Genomic DNA, 25210 nt, shown 5'->3' on the forward strand with positions numbered 1-25210 from the left:
TACCCTTAGTGATACTCTTGAATTCCGTGCCCATCTCCAGACCTCCCTCTCCTCAGCTGGCAGAACTCCTTTTACTATTTCTTGTAGGGCCGGTTTCTTATTGACAAATTCTTTCAGGACTTCTTTGTCTGTGAACGCTTTAATCTTCCTTCAGTTTTAAAGGACAATTTGGCTGGGTACAGAATTCTTTCTCTTTTAGGATCTTGAATATATCATACCACTGCCTTCTCACCTCCAGTGTGCTAGGTGAGTAGTCTGAACTCAGTCTTATTTGATTTCCCTTGTATGTAGTAGATTGTTTTTCTCTTGCCGCTTTCAGGATTTTCTGCTTCTCTTCAACATAAGACAAACTGATTAGTATATGTGCCTTGGGGAAGGCCTATTTGGATTTATTCTGTTTGGAGTTCTTTGGGTTTCTCTGACTTGTATATTTATGTCCTTTATGAAGGTTAGGAAGTTTTCCCCCATTATATCCTCAACTATTCTTCCTAGCCCTTTACTCTTCTCTCTTCTTTCTGGGACACCAATGATTCTTACATTTGTGTGCTTTGTTTTGTCTATCATTTCCCTGTGTTCTCATTCAATTTTTCCATCTTTTTTGCAATTTTGAGTCTTCGAAGTCAATTATCCTGTCCTCTATATCACTTACTCTTTCTTCTGTCTCTTCAAATCTGGTGTTATGTGCCTCTAGTATGTTTTTTATTTGGTTAACAGAGTCTTTAATCTTTGTGATTTGGGCTATTTTTCTATTTATTGTTTCAAATTTCTCTTAGTGCTCGTCTACTGTCTTCTTGATCGCCTTTATGTCATTTGCTATCCCACTTATTTTATTAAGTAGGGTTGTATGAATATCTTTGGTTAGTTGTTTCAACGTCTGTCTCCTCAGGTGTTTTAATGTGGTCATTAGGCAGAGTATATGAGTCTGCATTGTGACATGCATAAGTGATCTTTCACTGCCTTTGCTGCATGTAGATATCTTGATTGATTTACTTTGGAAGTTGATTTCTTTCAGTAGTCTAAGGCTTTGTGTTTGTGGGATGGTTGTACAGCAGGGAGCAGGGCACGAACACTCAGTATGGTGATTTGTTTCAGCACAGGTTGGGGATGTTATGCTGGTACTTGTGAATATGGATGCCCAGTGGCCAGGGAGGATGCAGCTGTGTGGGTGCACTGGTCTGGGGGACATAATCTTGGTGTGTGCTGGTCTAAGCCATGGGGCCCTTTGTGTGCATGCGTACAGCTGTAGCAGCAGGTCGGTGTTACGCCTTTGTGGAGTCTCTACAGTATTTTTCATGGCTGCACAATATTCCATTGTATGGATAGTATCAATTTCTAAAACCAATCACTCAGTTCAGACTTCAAGGATGTTTAGATTTTTTGCATATTTTATAAATATCACCAAAATATTTTTATTGGCCTGAATCTTTAGGCAAGAACCAAGATCATCCATTCGTTGTTTTTCCAATAACTAATAAAGTAACTAATACATAAACAGGCACTTGATTAATGTTCATTTTAAATGATTCTCATTTCTCATCAAAGCCAGGAGAAACCCAGATAACTGGCTAAAAAAATCAGTTATCTGACATCACACAGTGCTACCACTGCTCATAACCCTATTGTGCCTCTTAAGTGTCTCCTGTCTGAATTCACAATGTATAAGTAGACAGCTTTCTACAGAAAGATTCCTAAACAATCAATGATTCATATTTCTTACTGTACTGGTTTGGGCTAACAAATTTACTCAAATATCTTAAAATTATCTTCATATTGAAATTACTTTAATCAAATTCAAAACTAATAATGCACAAGATGTATATCTTACCCCAAGTAATTTTAAAACTGTGTGAATGTATCTTCCCTTTAATGGAAGGCTTTACAGGTACTCCTGGTTTATCAGGGCATGTAGAAAATTCCACGACATCACTTGGATTACTTTTACCTTCTGAGTTGTAAGCAATAACCTATGATGAGAATACAGACATAAAATAGTAAGTTTGATACTTAAAAGATATTGGCTTAATGAATAAAGTGATGAGAGACAGATTCCATCAAACGATACAGTAATAAGTTTTCAGACTATGAAGACTTACGTGAGAACTTGTCTTCAACGAGATTCAGCATATATGAAAAGTACTCAGGAATAGTCCCCTATTAGAGTTAGTCCTGGGAATAAACGTATAACTCTAACATTTTGATACTGAACAGGAGAGCCATTACAGGAACAAGCTAGAATCTGACAGTTTGGGAGAGATTTTAGGCTTGCTATACCTATTCTTTTACTATTCTTTGGGGGTTTAAAAGCATGTTCATAAAAGATGATACATGTCAAATCCCTTGAGCATGAGTTGTACTTAATGACTTGGTTTTTTTTTCATAAACTGCATCTGTTTTATTTTAAATGAAATTTTATTGAGATGTATTAAAAAACCATAACTCATCCAAAGTATACAGTGGCTCACAGTATCATCATATAGTTGTGGATTCATCACCACAATCAATTTTAGAATACTTTCATTACTCTAAAAAATTAAACAAAAAAAATAAAGAACACCCCAAACGTCCCATATCCCTTATCCCTTCATCTACCTGTCTGGCTTATCTGTCTACCTACCTGTTTACCTGTCTAATCATTATTCTATTACTATGTACCATAGAGTGTCAATCACAAAGTTTTCACAATCACATGGTTACACTGTAAAAACTATATAGTTATACAATCATCATCAAGAAGCAAGTCTATTGGATTACAATCACAGCTTCATGTATTTCCTTCTAGCTATCTAATGCACTAGAAGCTAAAAAGGAATATCTGTATACTGCGTAAGAATAAACTCCAGAATGATCTCTGAGCTCTATCTGAAATCTCTTTGCCACTGAAATCTTATTTTAATTTCTTTTCTTCCTTTTGGTTTAGAAGGCATTCTCAATTCCATGATGCCAGGGCCTCACCCTGGGAGGTGGAGAGTAATGAGTTTATTTGCCAGAGTTGGCTGAGAGAGAGGTCACATCTGAGCAACAAAAGAGATTCTCTGGGGTATAATTCTTAGGCATAATTAGAAGTAGTCTTAGCTGCTTCTTTTCAGGAGTAAGCTTCATAAGGGCAAGCCCCAAGATCGAGGGCTTGACTTACTAACTGGGAGCCCCAAATGCTTGTAAGTATATCAGGAATTCCCGAGATGGGGAAGTTTAATATTTCCATACTGTTCCCCAGTCCCTCAGGAGGACTTTGCTAATACTTTTTTTATTTCTTGCTCAAGATGCTCTGGGATGTATTGGGGTATTTCATTAAACTGTAGAGAATAACAAGGTCTCATTCCCTATTTTAAATTTCATGTAACTATGTTGTTTAAATCAACTGACCATATAGATTAGACAGTGTGTTACAGAAAATACAAATTTTGTACCAAATAAACATCTCTTCTTTTGGTCTCACACAGGAGTTGAAATACAGGCACTATCATCCTTTACCCTATATTCGGATCTACTTTAGTCCTAACCAAGTCTGTTTTATTCATACCTCTAACTGAAGTTTGATCTCTTTTTCAGCTTCTTTAACAGTTATTGAACGGAGTAATGCTGACTTTCAGAGCTGGAGAACTCTTTTAACTGAGTCTCAGGTGAATGACTTATCTTTTTTTTTTTAACTGAATAAAATGTAGCAGAAATGATGGTGTGTAACTTTCCTGTGGAGAAGCCTAGAACTGAGGCTTCCAGCCAACAGAGGGTAACTGAGAGCTCCTGGCAATTACTATTTGAGTGAGCTTGAAGTAGCCCCTCCAGTACCAGGCAAGACTTCAGGTGGCTGCAAGTCCAGCTGACATCTTCACTGCAACCTCACAGAGACCCTGCATGAGAACCACCTAGCTAAGCAGGTCCTGAATTCATGACCCACACGGAAACTGGGAGTTAATAAATGTTCATAATTTTAAGCCACTAAGTTTTGGGGTAATGTTATTCAGCTACAGATGATCAAGCATCTGGGTATTATAATTTTTCATATTATATATTTACTTATTATTTACTGTGTCTCCCCTACTGAACTTAAACCTCCCCAAGTCCAAAATCAAGCCATGATCTTCTCTTTTCAAAACCTGCCCCTTCCCTTGGTAAAAAAGTACTACCATCTACCCAGTAACGTAAGCCAAATATCTAGGAGACAGCCTTGATTTTTCTTCCTCTAAACTTCCACTTCAAATCTGTTAGTAAATCCTGCCAAGTCTACCACCACAACTACCACCTTCATCAAAGCCTCCCATATCCCAGTCATTAAGTACAACTAATGCTCAAGGGATCTGCATTCCTGATAGAATGCACTAACTAGTTTACCACCTTCCATTCTACCCTCTACACTATCTACTTTCTACACAGCAGCCAGAGGGACCTTAACAACTCTCTGCTCACAACTCTCCAATGACTTTCCATCTTACTTAAACTGCAATCCAAATTCCTTATCATGGCCCATTAAGTCTATATAATTCCACTTACCTGACTTTAGGGTCTTTGCAATGGCAGTTATTTCCTCTGCCTGGAATGTTCTTCCTTCTAATCTTGACATGCCTACCTCCTTGTTATTCAAATTTGTTTAAATGTCACTTCAAAGAAGACTTCTTTGACTAACAAGTCATGCTCTACCACCTCACCTATTTTAATTAACATGCCCAGCACTTATCACTATCTGATATTTGTTTTCCTATGTGTTTTTCTATTTTCCCCAGGAGAATATTAGCTGTTTTCTAATATTCTGTATTACATTTTTAATATGCTACATTCTCAGTGCTTCGAGCAGTGCTTAGCATAGAGTAGATGTTTAATAATTATTGGCTGAATGAATGGCTCATAAATGGGGACTGCTATGCTACTACATGAATGATATGATATAGATAGGGATCTGAGTTATGTACTATGCCAAATAATTCATGCATCCCATCAGAACTCTGTAAAATTAAGTCTAATTGTTCAATTTTACTCAGGTTTCCTCATTTCTTCCACATATTCATATGGATTTTCCAAATGTTTTCTCACTCTGCTGATTTACAAATTAGACAACAAAGGGGTTATATTAGACAACAAAGGGTTTCAAAACACTTTTCAACATGGACAATATTTGCTTAAACCTTCTACATTTAAGAGTCGTCAAAAATAATCATCCTAAATTCAGGGATGAGGAAAGGATGGCTGTTTTACTACTACAATTCAATATCGCACTAAAGTTATTGCCAGATCAATTATGTAAGAAAAATAAACAAAAGGTATCTAAATTGCAAAGGAAGAAGTAAAACTATCTCCGTTTGTAGACAATGTGATCTTAGATATAAGAAACTAAAAAAATTCACAAGAAAACTATTAGAACTAATAAATGAGTCCAGCAAAGTGGCAATTGTGTTTTTTCAACACACAAAAATCAACTGTGTACCTATATTAGCAATGAAAAATCTGAAGAGGAAATTATGAAAATTCCATTTACAATAGCATCTAAAAAAGTGAAATATCTAGGAATAAATTTAACTTGTATTCTGAAAACTACAAAACACTGCTGAAAGAAATTAAAGAAGACCCAAATAAATGGCAAGACCTCCCATATTCAAAAATTTATTCCTGTGTGTTCTGTATGAAATACAGAATGGTTTATCTGGTTTACTGGTTTTTGTATTCTTTGATTTTGTCCTTGGTTTTGGCAGCAGATATTTTTGTTTGTTTTTTGCATGGGCAGATATTGGGAAATGAACCCAGGTCTCCAGCATGGCAGGTGAGAATTCTGCCACTGAGCCACCACTGTACTATTTAGTTTTACTTAGACAAGCTTTGTGTGGTTTATTAACAGAAAAACAGGTGATCAGTAGATCATAGAGATCATTTTGTTTGTGACATAAATTTTCCTGGGAGATCTCTTCCTTGAATAATGTCCATTCATAACTACTGCCCACCATGTCTGAGATGAGTTAACTAAAGAATAAACTTGAGAAAGAATTCTAAGAATGTAGGAGATAGGGCACTATGTGTCAAGGTCAACTCTTCTTTCGTGAATGATGTAAAAATTTTGTGGGTTTCACTGTGACAAATTACACATATTAGTTACTATTACAATAAGTGAACAGTTACCAGGGAAAGAAAAATTAATGAGAATTGCAAATTACATGTTATTCTGAGGTTGGACAATCTATATTTACAAAGTTCTGTCAGATTAAGGAATCTAATTGTTTCAGACAAGAAAACAATAAAAAAAACCCTCCCATATTTATGGATTGGAAGAGTTAATACCGTTTATATGTCAACATTACCCAAAGCAATATATAAATTCATTGTAATCCCTATAAATATTTCAGCAGCCTTTTTTTTTTTTTCTTCCAGAAAAGGAGAGACTGATCTTCAAATTCATATGGAACTGCAAGGGTATCTGAGCAGCCAAAACAATCTTCAAAGAGAAGAACAAGGTTGTAGGACTGACACTTGAAAATGTACTATACAAAGCTATAGTAATCAAAGCAATATGGCATAAGCATAAAGATACACCAATAGATCAATGCATAGAATTTAAAGTTCAGAAACAGACCTATTAATCTATGGCAAGTTGATTTTTTTAAAAAGGCATTTTTATTATAAAATGTAACATATGAAGAAAAGTGATAAATCTCAAAGTATTACCTAACAAGTGGTTAAGAGCAAATTTCAAAGTATGGTATGGGTTACAGTAACAAAATTTCAGGTATCTCCTTCTAGTTGTTCAAATATACACTAGAGACTAACAAGAAATATCAGTATAGTGATTCAGTAGTCACAACATTTGTTAAATCCTATCTTCTCATTAAAATGCCTCCCTCTCATTTGATCCTTCTCCCAATCTTCAGGAATATTTGGGCACTGACTGTTCTAACTTCTTCATGTTGAAAAGGAGTGTTGATATTATGTGGTAGGGGGATACAACCAGTTGATGTTCTTGGAAAGACTGGTGTCTCTGTGTTTCAGGGTTTATCTGAAATAGGAACCATCTGAAAGTTTTAAGTTTCTGAAAAATAAACTTAGTGAAACACATATAAGAGTAGCCTTCAGAATCACTTTTTGACTCTATTTGAAATCTCTTAACCATTGATACCTTATTTTGTGACATTTCTGTTCCCCTTTTGGTCAGGCAGGCATTGTCAATTCCATGACTCATCTCTGGGAGTCATGTCCCGTGTTGCCAGGGAAATTTATACCCCTGGAAGTCATGTTCCACATAGGGGTACAGTAATGAGTTTATTTGCAGTATTGGGCTTAGGGAGAGGGGCAATATCTGAGCAACAAGAGGTTCTCTGGAAGTGACCCTTGAGCATAATTATAGGTAAACGTAGCTTCCACATTACAGAAATAAGTTTCATAAGAACAAGCCTCAAGATCAAGGGCTTGGACTATGAACTTGGGAGTCCCCAATGTTTGAGAATTTCCCAGGTGGGGAAGTTTAATAGTGCCATATTTTTTCTCTAGTCTCTCAAGTGACTTTGGCAATACTTTTTAATTATTGGCTCAACATACTATGGAATGTATCAGGGTATTACATTAAGCTATACAAAATTACAAGATTTCACTCCCAATTCTAGGTTCCATGTATTTAGGCTGTTTAAATTAACTGGCCAGACAGATTAAATTAGATTGTGTGCTACATAAAATTTTTAGTTTGGGACTAAACAAACATCTCTTCCTTTCATCTTATACAGTAGGTGAAGTTCTAAAATACAGACAATACAATCCTTTACGCTGCATTCTGATTTACCTTTGTTCTAAACCAGATCAGCTTAGAAAGAATTCTAAGAATGTAGGAGACACGGCACTATGCGTCAAGGTCAACTCTTCTTTCGTGAATGGTGTAAAAATTTTGTGGGTTTCACTGTGACAAATTACGCATATTAGTTACTATTACAATAAGTGAACAGTCACTAGGGAATAAAAAATTAATAAGAATTGCAAATTACGTGTTATTCTGAGGTTGGACAATCTATATTTACAAAGTTCTGTCAGATTAAGGAATCTAATTGTTTCAGACAAGAAGCAAATAGATTGAACAATAAAAACAAAAAAAAGACCTCCTGTATTTATCATCTCTAACTGAAGTCTGATTTCATTTTAGACTTCTTCAACAGTTGCTATATGGAGTAATGCTGACTTTCAGAGCTGCAGTACTCTGAGTCTTAGGTGTCACACAGATAGAAAGTTCCAGGGAAATACTGGGTTATACACAGAGCACAGCATCTCAACATTTAGAAATAAGACGTAAAGCTCAGGAATAAATGTTACTGCTGTAAGAGCTTACAATCTAGGCCCTAATTTTCTTTAAAGTATTTTCTAAAAAAGACCATACAAGATTTGTCCTTTTGTTCCTGGCTTATTTTGCTCAACCGATGTTCTCAATGTTCATTCCCCTCACTGCATGCCTAACAACTTCATTCCTTTCTGTAGTTGCACAATATTCCATTGTACGTATACACCACAGTTTGTCCTTCTGCTTCTCAGTAGATGTACCCTTCAGCCTCCTCCATTCATTCGGTATTATGATTAACATAGCCATTAAACATCAGTGTGCAAATGTCTATTTGAGTTTCTGCTTTCTGTTATTTTGAGCATATTCCCAGTAATGGGGTTGTCTAATCATATGATGATGAAATATTTAGCCTCCTGTGGATCTGTTACATTACCCTTCGGAAGGGCTGCACCATTCTGGTAATCTACCAACATTTTCTTTAGCACTTGAGTTTTTCTGCTTATTAGTTTATTTATTTATTTTGAATCTGCAGATTTTGTTGCAATATATTCACATAACATATATTCTATCCCAAATAAACAATGTCTCATAGTATCCTCACTAAGTTGTACAATCATGATTTTAAACAATTTTCACTGTTTCAAAAAGAAACATACCCAGATCAAAGAGAAATTTCTGACTAGAGTGCAAAATACATGCAGTGAGGAAAGAACAGTCTCTTTAAGAAATGGTGTTTAGAAAATTGCTTATACATAATCAGGAGAATGAAGTTAAGACACTTTTACCTTACAACACATAAAAAAAAAATCAACTCAAAATCGATCAAGGACCTAAAAATAAGCTGGAAGTATAAAACTCTTAGAAGACAGTAACGGGCAAATTTTCATGGCTTGGGATTTGGCAATGGATTCTTAGATATGACACCAAATGCATGAGCAACATAAGAAATGATAAATCTGACTTCATCAAAATGAAAAACTTCTGTGCACTGAAGGAAATTATCAAGAAAGTAAAAGGACAACCTACAGTATGGGAGAAAATAGTTGCACACCATATACTAGATAAGAGCTGAAGATCCAGCACATATAAAGAACTTTTACAATGCAATAGCAAAAAAACAAACCACACAACTAAAAAAATAGGCACAGGACTTGAATAGATATTTCTCCAAAGACAACAATACAATTGGCTGATGAAACGATGCTCAACATCATTAGCCATTAGGCAAGTGCAAATCAAAAACCACAATGAGATGCCACTTCACATCCACAAGGATGGCTAGAAATAAATGCCGGAGAGGATGTGGAGAAATTGGACTCCAGCGCACTGTTGGTGGGAATGTAAAATGGTAACAGCCACTGTGGAATGCATTATGGCAATTCCTCAGAAAATTAAATACAGAATTACCATATGATCTAGCAATTCCACTTCTAGGTATATATCACAAGAGAGTGAAATCAGAGTCTCAAACAGATTCTTGTACACCCATGTTTATAGCACCATAATTTACAATAGCCAAAAGGTGGAAAATATCCAAGCGTGTTCACAAAAAGTGGTACAAACACACAGTGGAATATTATCAGCCATAAGAAAGGATGAATTATAAGACATGCTACAACATGGAAGAAACTTGAAAACATTATGCTCAGTGAAACAGACAAGGCACATAAGGACAAAAAATGTTTATCACTTATAAGAGATATCCAGAAGTAGCAAACCAGCAGAGCTAGAAAGATTAGAGGTTACCAGGAGAAACGGGGGATAGGGGTAGGGGGAATGCTTATAAAACAAAATTAAAGAAAAAAAAAGAATATAATTCAGATTGGAAGATGAGATGACACTCTGAATGCAGTTAGATACAGAATAGTTTCTCAGATTTAGTATTCTCTAGAACAGAAGTGACAGCTGAGAAGGCAGAGAGATGATGTATCTAAGAGGCAAAAGGATATACTACCAAGAAGAGCTAAAGACTAAATTTGGACAAACTTAGATTTAGAGCAGAGGAGAAAGGAAGGCATATCATAAAATGACACTAGGTAAGATGAGAAGTAGGAAAGGGAGATGACTATGTACTGTCAGAGATGCTGATATACAGCGAATTACAAGGACAGAACATAAAAGAAGTGGACAGATTCAGATACTAACTGTTTTGATTTCTCTCCATCTATGAAATGACCTCAAAAATGAGGAACCAGCTGAGGAAAAAGTGTCTAATGGTTCCCAGTTCAAAGTGGTCATATCTTGACCTTTAGAAGCCTTGCTTCTTACAAAGCTATTTCTCAGAAACTTCAGGAAGCAAGGCATCAGTTTTCTGTAGCCCAAAGTTATAGGGACTGGCCACTGGAGTCTGAAACCTTTAATCCTATTTTTTTTTTAATTGGACACAAGGGTCTACCCTAGCTTCCAATGTAGTTTCTGACGGGAATTAGAATTGCTTGTTTATTCCCCTCAACTTTAAATGATTTTAAGAATTTGACTACTTTCTTATGCTTTAAAATTTTCTCTCTTTTTTTTGTCCTTCAACTTTTTTACTGTTCCATTTTGTTCTAGTTTTGAGTATCTTAGGTTGTTCTCAGAACTTGGCACTCTGGCATTTCTTAAATGTGGTCATATTAGAATTATGTTTTATGTTAATCATGTGGTCATTAAAAAAAAACTTATCTTTTATCGAAATTATTGAAAAAAGGAAGTTTTTTTTTTTTGGTATATGCAGGCTCCAGGAATCAAACCCGGGTCTCCAGCATGACAGGGTGCTTATTTATTTATTTTTTGCAAATACTATCCTATCTAGTAGGATATAATATAATAATAACTAGTCATTATTTTCCGGATTATGCTTTTTAAAAATATTTTAATATTTTTATGTTTTTGTTTAGTATTCAAAGATTTCTTTAGAGTGTTAAGATTCTATTTTGGTATGCTTGTTTGAAAGAGAAGTCTGAAATGTCAAGCTAGAAATGGAAGACTGAGACAAGGCAATAGGATTTAATGATTCAAATCCCCCAGCACATAAATAAATAAATAAATGTTTGAGTTCCTAGAACTTTTATACAATCATTTTTAAAATTTCCTATTATTCTTTTTTCCCCCTCTAGATTAGGGTTCTCAAATTTTGGCAAGCTTCATAATCATCTGGAGGGCCTGCTAAAAAAGAAAACTGCTGAGCTCTACCCCAAGAATTTTTGAGGCAACAGATTTGGGATAGGGCTAGTGAATTTACATTTATAACAAGTTCCCAGGTGATGTTATATGATGGTCTGGTGACTACAGTTTGAGAACCACTGCTCTACATCTTACTAAAATTTTAATTTTTATTCAATATAAATAAAACAGCATAAAACCCCTTCCTCTAATTCAGTGATTTGCAAAGCAGTAGCTTAGGGGCATACTGTTTTCCAACTTCTACTTCAGTTTCTTAGGGGTGTCTTTTGAAGTAACTGACTGTTTCCATGCCGATTTTGATTGTATACCTCTCCTACCCTGTAATTTCAGTCTTAATTAAAAACTGTTATGTGATTTGTTTACAGTGAATCACTAAGTAACGTAACACATTTGTGTGTGTGCATGTGTGCATTTAGTCCTGCTGTAGCAGAATTCTAATCCTCAGAATTAGAATTATAAAGACATTATATAAACTTAATGAATTATAAAGACATTAACAACTTTTAGAAAACCTGTTGATATTATCATCATCACTGAAGCAAAAGTACAGTGCAACATGAGGAAAACTAGAAATTAACATAGATACTTCTTATATATTTTACAAGTTTTGTAAATAATAAAACTGTATCTGGAAATTAAGATGACCCAGAGTTATCAGAAATTTAAAAAATGAAGTGAATGGCATAAAATAAATCCTAACAAATAAAATTATGTACTGTATAATAAAATTCCCCACTATTAAAATTTTCTTTCTAAGGTATACTTAAGAGAAGGATTAAAATGTATCTTTAATAAGTTAAAAGAATTTGTAGTGGTTTCTACTATTTATTTAAAATTATTTGATTAAACAAGCACTAGTAAGAACGTAAATATTGAATTTACAACTAGAAGGCATCCTTTATATTCTTGGGAAAACTTCTGTATAAATATGTAAACTGGCTTATATTAACTGGTATATTAACTAATTCAAGCAAAGAAATCATTGTCTGCTAAGAAGTAGCAGTGTATGTAGCCAATAAAGTCATGGGGCTAAAAAATTTCCTAGAATAATCCTATACTAGGGAAGACAACAGAATTTCAGGAGTCTCCATAGTATAAGAATCTTCAAAGTCTGCTACTGCCTCAAGCAAGCTAGAATGAAATGTAGAATCTCCCCACCCTCCTAATGGAACTTTTCAGTCCAAAGACCAAAAGACAGGCTGAACAAGATGAGCATTTGTTTTAGTTGCCTAAGAGGAATTCAAGTACCCTGAACAGGACCTTAGTGAAGAGTGTGGGGGGAAAGGGAAGAGTTTGATTTAATAAATATACTGAACATAACTGGGTCAAAGTTTCTCGCTGATGACAGAGTTAGAAATACAGAAAGGGAGAAAACTACAATTCGGTTGTGGTGTTAACATTAGAGGATTCTGGTATGAACTCGTGATTTTCAAAATACCTCAGTATAGAAACACAGAAGTCAATGTGTTTGTATACAAAAATTATATACGTGTGTTTATTATGTGTATGTGTGCACAAACAAAACATATCTATATTGTTCCTAGCTCTGTCCACTGAGAGGGTGCCGGGAGCAGCAATACCCCTATAGTAGTAAATAAACCCAAGTCCTGACTGAACTTGGCTTCTAAATACTATTGCCCACTAAAAGGAATCACGGTGCTTCAAGAAATGGCCAGTTCCAGGGCTCAAGCAAGGAAAGAACAAGATGGGCTGGAATATCTTGGGCCAGAAAGAATGATGGGGACATGTCTAGAAGATTCAGAAGCCATCTTGAAGAAGCTCCTCCTAAATATGAGGCAATTTGAGCTTCAAAACCAATAATAATAGTAAATAAAATGTAACCATTGAATGAATAGGAATCCATGAAACCAAACTGATATAAATAAATGGGGAGAAGAGAAAGCTTCTTCTTAGAGTAGAATGACAACTAACAAGTGGAGAAGAAATGATAAAATTAAAAAATCATCATTTGGCAACCATCAATCACTTCATTCAGGCAAAAATTGTCAATGGGTATTAAAACTTATGAGAGAAAAGTTAGCTGAGGAACAAGATATTTACACAGTACATGATATCTACAGTGAAGAAACACCAGGTATCAGCTTTATCTAATGGCTACTAGTAATGGGAAAGGATTGACACTGTGCATCACTTGGTATAATGCACTGAAACCATAGTATTACTTTGTATTAAAAAAACATGGTATTGTTTTCTGAGATATCCCTGCCAAAAACAGAGTGGATATGCTCTATCTTTTTTTTAAAAGATGTCTGCTTACTTTATGTAAGTAAAAGTCCAGCAAAACATTAAAACTGGTTTTGAATTTAAATATGTAAAGTTTAAGAAGCATTGTTGTAACACTGTTATAAGACAGTAAAACAGTAAAGCTCATTAGAAAAGGCCAAAAATACTTAAGACTTAAAACCAAAGGAGTGAGGTATACATATGGCTTTAAAATGAAAGGAGAACAATAAGACTAAGAACAGGAAGCAAGTCTTTTAACAGCTTTCAAAGCTTACCTTAAATTTATACTTTGTACTACGTCTGAGATTTTTCACTGTGTAAGCAAGATCTTCTCCATCATATTTAGGTTTAAAACCATATCCCTGGAAAGGGAAAACAAAGACTTCACAAGATGCCTGACAGCAGAAACAGGAGAGAGCAAGTATTTGTGAGAAGACCCAGGACCTTTATCATCTCCCATGTGCAATATGGTTCAAGCCGTTGGGTGTAATCTTCACTTGGACACTTATCTTGAATGGATGGACCCAGAACTGTTACTAAACACTTGTGGGAGGATGAAGGAAACCACTTGTCAGTAAATAGAGTAAACAAAAGAAAATCTTTGTGTTGAGGGAGTAAGTAGGTTTGGAAAGAGTCAGAGCTGATGGTAAATTCATCATCAGTTAGCTTATCCCTAGAACCAATAGGGATTTCTCAGAGAGATACTGCAGGAGCTTAATAGAATTATTAACTATTTAACATGCCCTGAACAGAGTTGTGTTTAGATGAATAAATAACTGGTTGGTTATGTCAATTCAGTTTGGAATTACTATTTTTAGCCCCAGAGACAATGCAATGCTGTCATTATTTTACTGAAGCTTTTTAAATTTTTTTTACATTGAGACATAAATCACCTATCATAAAATGTACCATTTTGAAGTGTACAATTCACTGGTTTTTAGCATATTTACAAGGCTGTGCAACCAACACCACTATCTAATTCCAGAAGATTTTCATCACCTAAAGAGAAAGGCCACACCTGTTGTGGATATTTTATCAGCCCACCCACTAATACCCTTTTCTGTCTTTATCACGTTACCTATTCTGGACATTTCATCTAAACAGAATTGTATAATAAATACATGGTCTTCGGTAACTGGCTTCTTTCTTTGGCATAATGTTTTCATGTTGCGGCATGAATAGTATGTCATTCCTTTTTATCTCTGAACAATATTCTGCTGTATGGTTAGACCACATTTTGTTTATCTATTTATCAGTTGAAGGACATTTGAGTTGTCCCCACTTTTTGGCTACTGTGTGTGAATAGTACTGCTATTCATGTCCAAATTTTTGTGGAACATGTGTTTTGAATTCTTCTGGGCATGTATCTAGGAATGGACCAATGCTATATTTGAGTCTACTGCCTCAAAGTAGCTCTGTAAAGTCATGAAACTATACCCAGAACTAATAAGATACATCCTAACTCTCATTCAGCTGGATTCTGTATCATAGGAGAGGAGCCCCTAGTATAGAACTATATTCATTTGCACTACAGAGATGCATGTGGGGCTTTAAAAATATTCTGTGGCACTGCGGGAAGCAGTGTGAAAAGGGAGAAAGCAGACACATAATTCCCTTATATTTTAAAGCTGCTTAGCCTAGAGGGTATGGTGCTATTCTCCTCTATTTTTACCAGCACATATCCATATATTTAAAATGAGTCCATGCTGTTATCTGACACAAACATACATGCAAAGATGCAAAAAAGAGAACCATTTCCTATATGTCAAGGAAACAGAAACTCCTTATCCCTCCCAAACAAAAACAAACCAAGACTTCAAAGGATCTGGGGAAAAGCTAACTACTGTGGTATAATGGATTACATATATATAAGAATAATGCCACACTAAAATATATTTTAAATGCCCTATTATAATTCATACTTACTGAAGTCTCCTCCTCCATCTCTAAAATGTAAGAAATTCCTTCATCTGACGGTGTTCCTGAGGGTTTACTCCACTGTAAGGACAGCCAAGTAACTCCAGCCTTAGTTAATACAGGACTTGGTGGCATAGAAGGGGCACAGCCTGAGGTGTAATATAAGACTTCTTCACTAAAACCACTGTTGAAACAAATGGTTTTGAACAAGGAATGAAAAAATATATTTTTATAACTAAAGAATTGATGTTTGATAACTAATTACAATCCAAATAATATATCTTGGATTTGACAGTACCTTTATGGTAACTAGATCAGATACCTACAGTGCATTAGTATTCTTTTAAAAAATGCTGTTATGTTCAGATTTTTAAACCTTTATCTTAATTTATCCAGTGAAAAAAATTTAAGATTAGTTTATAGAAAAAGAATGAGCACCCTAACACTCTTCTACTAAAATATACTTTCATATAATGTGTTTATATGAAACAGAAACCTCAATTCTCAGTTGTATAATTAAACCTATCTGTCTCCTTAAACGGGAGCAGAGAAAGCTACTTAAAAAAAATAATTTCAACACAACTCAGACTTGGCATTTCTATTTAAATTGGTTATCTCTGATGTTCTTAGAGTTCACTGGATTTTTAATGATATAATGAAATCACATGTTGAGGATCAATAGAAAAACCTCTTGGTCATATATAAAGATATAATTTACAATATTATTTGAAAATCTTGGTAAAGTTGCCAGTTTTTGCCCTTCCAGTGGTCCCTGTGTAATTAAGGCATTCTCTTATAGCTTTTGCTAGGCTAATAACATGTTTTAAGTATAACAGCACTATATCAACAAAATGATAAACTAAGCAGAGTTTTTACTAAATAATTCGGACTATGAATAATTTATACAAATGAAGTTGACTGGATAATCTAAAATATCTATTATTACTTTATAAAATATACCTTACCTTGTACCATAGTCATTTTTGGCCGAGAGTCTAAATTTACAACCCAAGGCTGGTGACAGTTTAGTAATCTTAAATTGCTTCTGTGGGCCCATGTAACACTGACAAAATTCTCCATTTCCTTTTCCCTAAAATAAATGGCTGATTACTATGTATCATGTACATTATTGTAAAAAGATAAATGTACATCAATGCCTACTTGATAGTAACATATTAGCTAGTATATATTAAAAGTCATCTTTAAGGCTGAGATACCTTACATCTTTATATAATTTAGTTCATCAAATGCAGAATTCAGAAACTATTGAGTACGTAGTACGTATCTTTGAAAACCCTCTTGAATTATGTGCTGTGTTTCAGCAAATGCTAAGCCTCTGGTTTTAGCAAAATAAACACTTCCCAGGTATGGACCTTGCAATCTCTATGGGGGACTAGTAGTGTCAGAAATAAGGTGATATTTGATAGGGAAAATTATGGTTTTTCAACCTATAAAAAGTTCCACACAAACAGTTTTAAGACAATGTCTCTACCCCAACCCTTCACCTAGACAGCTGATAAGTATCAATGAAGTAAAAACTCTGGAGCTGGTACTTCTTAGGTTTAACACTGAAGCTCAGGATAATTACCTGTTTTAGAAACTTAAGGTTCTAAGTAAAATGGACAAGTTTCTCCTTCCCCCTCACTTTCCTTTATTGTGTTGGTAGAGGTAAAGACTGATTGGGGTGTCTTCTGCTTTAAAGAAAAACTTAAGTCTGTATCTGGCCATCTTACTGAATTCCCATTAGTTTTAATAGTTGTTTAAGTAGAAAATGCTGTTATCACTAATACTGTTTAGTAATGGTGGTTATTTTTATAAAATAAGGAATTATCTTTCTAATTTGCTTCTAGTTTTAATTGGGATAGGTAGTAAGTTTTATCAAATATCTATCATTTATCAAGATGATATGGTTTTTTTCTTCTACATTAATGTGGTAATGTGGTATATTAATATATTTCCTAATTCTGAACTCTCTCAGCACTTTGAGAATAAAATCTTAGTTGTACCTCTTTATGCCTTTACATATACTGCTGAACCCCAAATTATTAAAGGGATTTCTTCCACTCTCTATAGTCCCTCCTCTAAGCCACGATGTAAAGCATCAAGGCAGGAAAGAACACGATAACTGAAAGCAAAACAATGAACTAAACCATAAGCCCAATATCCTTGCTGTGGTAGGCTGAATAATGGCCCCCCAGGTATATCTAGGTTGTATTCCCTGGAATCTGTGAACAGTATCTTAAAAGGTAAGGGGGACTATGCAGATATGATTAAACCAAGGATATTGGGATGGGGAGATTATCCAGCATTATGCAAATGAGCTCTAAAGGTAATCATGTCTTAAAAGTGAGGCAGTGGGAAATTTGAAGACAGAAGAGGAAGGTGGTGATGTGACAATGGAAGCAGGGGGAGAAGAGGTGATATGATGCAGATTCATGAGCCAAGGCATGAGGACAGCTTCTGGGACCTGGAAAAGGCAAGGAAGTGGATTCTTCCCTAGAGAATCCAGGAGAACATGGTCATGTGGACACCGTGCTTGCAACCCAGTGAAACTCATTTTGGATGTCTCATTTCCAGAACTATGAGAGATAATGTGTATTGTTTTAAGCCACCTAGTTTGTGATTTTTTTGTAACAGCAGCCATAGGAACTAAATATATTTGCCTTTAAGGCTGATTTGAAAAAATGGTTACCATCCTCAAGGTAATTATCTCAGTGACAGCTTTGATGATGGTTTAGTTGAAAAAACGAAATGAAACAGATATTTAGTCATTTTTTTAAAGAACACTAATTTATTCTAATACCACATGGAAATCATTCATAGTTTTTATTTTTCTATGTAAGTACCCCATTATGCAGCATCAGTTGTTGAATTTTTGTTTGTTTTTTTGAAAGTGCATGGGCTGGGAATCAGCCCAGGTCTTGCATGGCAGGCGAGAATTCTACCCTTGTACTCCCTAAGAGGTGTTCTTTGTTGTTGTTTTTGTGGGGGGGAGTCGCATGGTCTAGGAATATTATTTTAAAGAGGAAAAAAAACCATTACAACAAATAGTTCTTTCTGCCTGGGGAAACACACACAATTTAAACCATTCTGAGGAATTAAATATAAAAAAAGATTCATAGTACTTACCTCATCCCATTCTAAAATAAAGCTTTGAATTTTAGAACCATTGTCACAAGGTGCCTAAAAAAAAAAAAAAAAAAAACAAAGACACAAAAACAAACAAAATGAATACAATTAGTACTTCCGCAAATGTTAATGTGATGATCTATCTAATCTAAAGATATTTGTGTTGCAGGTGCTCTCTGACATAATTCTAGAAAAATGTGTATTAAGAATTAAAAATATAAGTATGTCTCATATAACACACATATTTAATCCTTCCACCAAGTCTGGTGTAATACTGTTCTCATTAAACAGATGAAGAAAATGGAGTTCTAGAGCACTACCCAAGATCACAGAGCTAATAACTACAAGTTAGAATTGAAGTCAAGGCTGTAGACTGACTGCCATAGCTATTAAATAACAAATACACAGTAACCTATCTCAATCGTTGTCATGGGGATTAAAATGAGATGATCTATAAATGTGCATGCTTTAAGTACAAAAGAAGCAAAATAAATGTAATTCACTGTATATTTGGCACATTATAGGTGTACAATAAATATTTATTGAATGAATGAATGAATGGTTTACTGCTTTGGATTTTGTGGTTCCTATTTCAGTTAATTAGCATCTTTTCTCCTGGGTCTTGACTTCAAATACTCTAAGAAGATGACATAATACATGAAGTTTTAACTAGGAAATTTTTTAGAAATATTTACTTAAAAATATCAAAATGTACAAAATATTAGTACTTAAATGGCCAACTTAAATTATCAGGAAAAGTTACTTGCTGGGAAATATCTCAACCCCACTTAAATATAACACAGGAACTCAGTGAAATTTATTATAATGCCATGTTGGGCAGGAGCTCTGTTATATCATGGAAGATGCAGTCATGGTGGTGAATGGGGTGGTGGGGTTAGAGTTTGGGACCCATTGTAGCCTCTGGAGAAGTACTACAAGCTGCAGCCAGGATGTATGAGCAGCACAAGAGTGAGTAGATTCTGTAAAAGCCCCAACCTTAGCAAGTGTGGGGAAGACTGGGCTGCCTCAAGCTGGTTCTGCTGAAGTTCAGCTTCCTGCCCACACAGGAACCAGGCTGACCAAACAGCAGCTGACTCTCACTGATGACATACTGCAATTTGGAGACAGCAGAATATTCTATACAAGGACATACCCTCCTGAGAGCACCATACGGCCTACTTTGATTACAAAGAGCAGCTCCCTGAGTCAGCCCACATATAAGCTCTCAGGCTTCAACCTCCTCTTCCTGCTGCCTCAGAACTGGTGGCTGAGTTCTACCCAGAGTTGGAATGGCTTCCTGACAAGACATCCTGACCAACATCTACATCAAGCACACTGTGTGCCTCAAGTAGCAACTGATGGAGGGCAGCCACAGCAAGTGTTCCTGGACAAGGGCAACACCTTCTTCACTGACATTCTGCTTGATGCTATCTGGGATCAGATTGCTGGGGGCACAGAAAAGGCCTAGAAGAAAATCTTCATTGTTGAGGCCTGGATCCTCTTCTTGGACACACCCCAAAAGTTGACAGAATATGCCAAGAAGTAAGAGTGGGTCCTGGACCCCACAGCTGCAATAACTTTGTGACCCAGCAGCAGAAGCTGGAAGAGATGACCATTCCCTCCATGGAGCTGGCCAAACAGGTCACAGAGTTTGCCCAGCAGGTGGAGATGACAGTCTGAGCCCCTTGCCTCTTCCCCCTCACCCCCTGCATTGGAGAGGGACAGGACATGCATTATTTAATGTAGTTGCAGTAAAGGGATTCCTCTCATAAACAAGGCTTGGCATTCTCTCTTCTAGACCCTTGTCTAAGCCCTTGGGTGGGATGGTGGGAGACAGTGATTTCATTATAGGGTTTTCTTATATCTGAAGAATTTATAACTTTGGGCACACTGAAGAGTCTGCAATATAACCCCTCATCTGAATTGGCTTCTATCCAGCAGCCATTTCTCAGGTCTCAAACATAGATGCTTACAGGTGCCCAGTGAGATAGGGACCTATGGGTTGAAGGACTCTTCCAGATGTGGACATTCAGGGACACTGGGCCAGGGCATCACGTTTTTTTTTCAGAGAAGGGTATGAAACATTTTGATTCTTAAAATGTTGGCAACTGATTAAACAAGCTTTTGAAATGAAAAAAAAAAAGCTACATTGGCATGTGCAAAAAAGTCCTTTTTAACACCTTATTTGATAGAGAAAAACTCCCATCTGTCCTGGCAAAAAAGCATCTCATATAGTTTTCACAAAGAAACACCAGAATGTTTTATTTTTAAGGAATTGCTGCTAAAAGCAATTATTATTACATTATATTCTTCCAACTAGAACACAGACATTTACTATTATTCATTTTCAGTGATTCTTGGGTCTATAGGGGAAAAAACCACCACTAACCATTAACAATGATATATATGTATCAACCATGCTGATTATGTGTATATATAGGGACATTTTTAGAAAGGTGCATGCCTGGGCAATCAGTATGGGCAACTTGAAGAGAAAGCACTGTTGGCATCTTTTATAGGCTTACTGGGTTACTGTTAAAGATAGAAATTTCAGAATTAAATTTTAATTAATTTTCAGAATAAAGAGCAAGTGTTCTTTAGAAGACCCAATCTACATGAAGGACACTGAACTTTTATCCTAACTCTCCAACCAAAGCAAAAGATCTGAGCATATTCATAAATAAAATGCTACTACAAGTGACATGATATTAGTCATACTTTCATAACAATGAAAATGTATATATACCAAATTTATTTGCATAATTTACATGTACTAATACATTTTTTAAAATACACATAGCATGTAATATACTCAGAAGAATTAGGGACTGACATGCTGCTGAGCAATTAATAAGCCACAAATTTTCCAAAGATGTAGAAGATGCTAACATCCAAAGATGTTAGCCCTGAGTTTTGCTCTTTAGGTAAGAGTAGAAAAATAAAGCAAGATACTATTTTTTCCCTATAAATCAACAGTTGCTAACAGGGGTGGTACGCCTTTCTAGGGGCTGTTTTGAAAATTTGGGGGAATGGTTTTAGACCATCACACTGGGGGAGAGGGGCTGATGATTAGGGTGTGGGATAAGTGATACTAAAAGCCTTTAAGAGTGTTAAGACTTCTAAGAAAAACTTTAGTCTAATTAAGTTATCATGAATTTCATTATAGGATAAAATTCAGTATAGTAAAGACATCATCATAAAATAATACAAAATGGAGTGATGACCTTAAGAATCACTGCTACGAATCTCAATATTACATTTGTGGTTTAGTTAGGACAGTTAGTTATAAATCAATATTTTCTGCTATATTTACATATAATAAGAAAAACTAGTATTATTTTACGATATGAGAAACAAATGCCTATTTAATATAAAGAGCAAGTGTAAGTTGGCATAAACAATATTCTTACCTTCCATTGCAAAGTAAGTGAATTTTTGGTCCGATTGGCTATCCTTGGTGGATTAGGTATATCAGGTTCACAGCTCAAGGTGGTAAAGGCTTCAGCTTCTGAAGGACTTCCCTTTATAGAATTGTATTCTGCTTGAACTCTATTTGTGATAAAATAAACAGTCTTACCCCGTGGAAACATCCAACAGTAACACCCTTAATTACTTGCAAGTTAATAAGGTGCTATCTAGAAAATATATTACAACAAAGATGTTCGTAAAATAGGAAAAAATGGATAGACCAGTGGTTTTCATACCTTGACTGCAACCCAAAGTAAGAAGCACATTGTGTGTCTGTGTATATATATATATATATATATATATATATATATATATATTTACTTTAACACACAGAGAGGAAGCAAGTTTCCTGAAGCAAATTCTTAACTAGAGATATATTACACTGATACTCTGTATTCTATTTGATTCTTTTTCATTTAAAAAATGTTGATTATAAACCTTAAGTTAATTTTATGATTCACTAATGGTTGTGATCTGCAGTTTGAATAAGAATAGGTTAGGTAATGGTTTGAGTTAATCTATACTTGAAGACTTAATAGTTTAATAGGAATAAGCACAATACAAATCCTTTTTAAAAAAATAGAGGTGATTAACTGTGTTATATTGATGCCCAGCGGAAGAGATCTTAGAATCTATAAAATTTTAGTGAATTATATTAAAAGAAAAACTGTATGGGACTGATTGTACAAATTTAGAAATGGATAGCACAATACTACCTGATTGTAGCACAATAATGTAAGCACACTGAATAAAGCTGAATGTGAGAAGGATAGAGGGAGGAGGGCTGGAGGCACATTTGAAACCAGAAAAGACTGAGATGGCATAATCTAGGAATGCCTAGAGAGTACAATGATAATAACTAAATGTACAAATGAAAAAATTTTTATGCAGGAGGAAGAACAAAGGAATGTCAATGTTGCAGGGTATTAAAAACAGATGGTCCTTCATATTTTAAAACTTCAAAATTCTGTGTGAGACTAAAGCAAAAAATGTTTATTTGGTGCAAAATTTATATTTTGACTAGTGCATTTGCTAATATAGCTTATATGGACAGATTAATTAAGTACCTGGAACCTTGAATAGGGCATGAGATTTTGTAGGTTTGTCCAGTGTGATGCCCCAATAAATCCCAGAGCGACTTGAACAGTGAATAAAGAAGTACTTGCAAAGTTCCCTTGGGGGAATGGTGTGGGGGGGAAATCCAACTTCCACATTTGGAGAATTCCTGATATTCTCACAAGCAATGGGGACATTCAAATCAATAGGTCAAGCCCTCAATCTTGGGGTTTGTCCATATGAAACTTATCCCTGCAAAGGATAGGCTAAGCCTACTTAAAATTAGGCCTCAGAGTCACCCCCTGAGAACCTCTTTTGTTGCTCAGATGTGGCCTCTCTCAGCCAACATGCAAGCAAACTCACTGCCCGACCCCTCTCTGTGTGGGACATGACTCCTGGGGGTTTAAGCCTCCCTGGAGGCGTGGGACAGAAATCCTGGAATGAGCTGGGACTCAGCATCAAGGGATTGAAAAAACCTTCTTGACCGAAAGGGGGAAGAGAGGAATGAGAGAAAATAAAGTGTCAGTGGCTGAGAGATTTCAAACAGAGTTGAGAGGTTTTCTTGGTGGTTATTCTTATGCATTATATAGATATCCCCTTTTTGTCTAAGGTGTCTTGGAGAGGTTGGGGGGAAGTGTCTGAAGCTGTGGAACTGTGTTCCAGTAACCATGTTTCTTGAAGATGATTGTATAATGGTATAGCTTTCACAATATGACTGCGTGATTGTGAAAACCTTGTGTGTGATGCTTCTGTTATCTACAGCATGGACAGATGAGTAAAATGTATGGATTAAAAATAAATAAATAATAGGGAGAACAAATGTTAAAAAAATAATAGTACATGATGAAAAATGTAGCTATTGCAAATTATGGACTATGGTTAACAGTAATATTTCATTAACAGTTAACAAATGCACCACACCAATACTATCAGTCAATGGGTGAGTGCGTGGGAGGGATAAGGGGTATGGGAGGATTTGGGTTTTATTTTTTATTTTTATTTCCTTTCTGGAGTAATGAAAATGTTCCAAATTGATCATGGGGATGTATACACAACTACAAGATGATACTGTGAGCCAGTGATTGTATACTTCAGATGGTCTGTATGGTGTGTGAATGTAACTCAATGAAATCGTATTAAAAAAAGATAGCAATACAAAAGAGGAACTGTGTATAGTAAAACAGTGTTTAAGTTAGCCCACTATCCCAAAACTCTTTCCAAAACAGTATAAGCCAAATTTTATTCATGATTCTGATTTGTGTCTTCAAAAGCTTTGACACATTTCCAGTGTTAAATCAGATATTGTAGAAATATTCACAGATTTATTCTAATCCCTAGACCCTACAAACAAAGCGATTAATATTTCATTATAACATGGGTTAAAATTTTATTTTGGAAAAAGCTGGGAATTGTACCAGTAGGGAAATCAGAGTCTACAAAGTCTACCTTTTTAATCCAAAATTAGTACTTACATTATACTCTAGATTTTTAAGGACATCATTAAAAAAAAAAAAAAAGAAAGCCCAGTGCTATGCTATAGAAGAGCAACATATTGGCATTCCTTACTTGGCGTGGTAATCTGTAGCTGGCTTGAGATCACTCACAGTGACACCTGTTTCTTCTCCACTAAGGGAAAAAAGGGTAATATTTCTTTGTCAGGTAAATTAAGCAGTCACAGAGGCTGTGCATTATGTTCATTATCAGTTTGTGTATCAGTTTATAAAACTATACCACTCCTTACTTTCCCAACTGTAAACTAATTCAGAGACCATCAAAATGGAATTTGTGCAAATAGGATATATATCAAACTTAAGCATGCACTGATATAACACTACAAACAAAAAGGTGTGCTAAGGAAATCAAATGCATAAGCCTGACCTTTTTTTTTTAAGTTGGGGAAGATACTTAGCTTACTAAAGAAATGAGCCATTTTTCAATTATTAAAAACCTATTTTGTAAAGAATTAAAATGCTAAATAAAACATCTATTGAAAGCAAA

The 25210-nt window shown here is 35.3% G+C and overlaps 1 protein-coding gene and 1 pseudogene across 6 annotated transcripts in view; one reads left to right on the plus strand and one right to left on the minus strand.

Annotated features, from left to right (window-relative positions):
• FNDC3A (fibronectin type III domain containing 3A) overlaps nt 1-25210 on the minus strand; it is a 254767-nt gene that overhangs the window by 19043 nt on the left and 210514 nt on the right. For all 6 annotated transcript variants that reach the window (XM_077158213.1, XM_077158215.1, XM_077158211.1 and 3 more), the window contains 7 exons: nt 24779-24838; nt 22099-22237; nt 18689-18742; nt 16525-16649; nt 15569-15743; nt 13918-14004; nt 1826-1964 (listed from right to left, as the gene is read on the minus strand). In XM_077158213.1, the coding sequence (XP_077014328.1) occupies nt 1826-1964; nt 13918-14004; nt 15569-15743; nt 16525-16649; nt 18689-18742; nt 22099-22237; nt 24779-24838 (779 nt within the window). The remainder of the gene's footprint in view (nt 1-1825; nt 1965-13917; nt 14005-15568; nt 15744-16524; nt 16650-18688; nt 18743-22098; nt 22238-24778; nt 24839-25210) is intronic.
• Nucleotides 18912-20368, plus strand: LOC143679445 (26S proteasome non-ATPase regulatory subunit 8 pseudogene; annotated as a pseudogene).

Source organism: Tamandua tetradactyla, chromosome 4, assembly GCF_023851605.1.
Source record: "Tamandua tetradactyla isolate mTamTet1 chromosome 4, mTamTet1.pri, whole genome shotgun sequence".
NCBI lineage: Eukaryota > Metazoa > Chordata > Mammalia > Pilosa > Myrmecophagidae > Tamandua > Tamandua tetradactyla.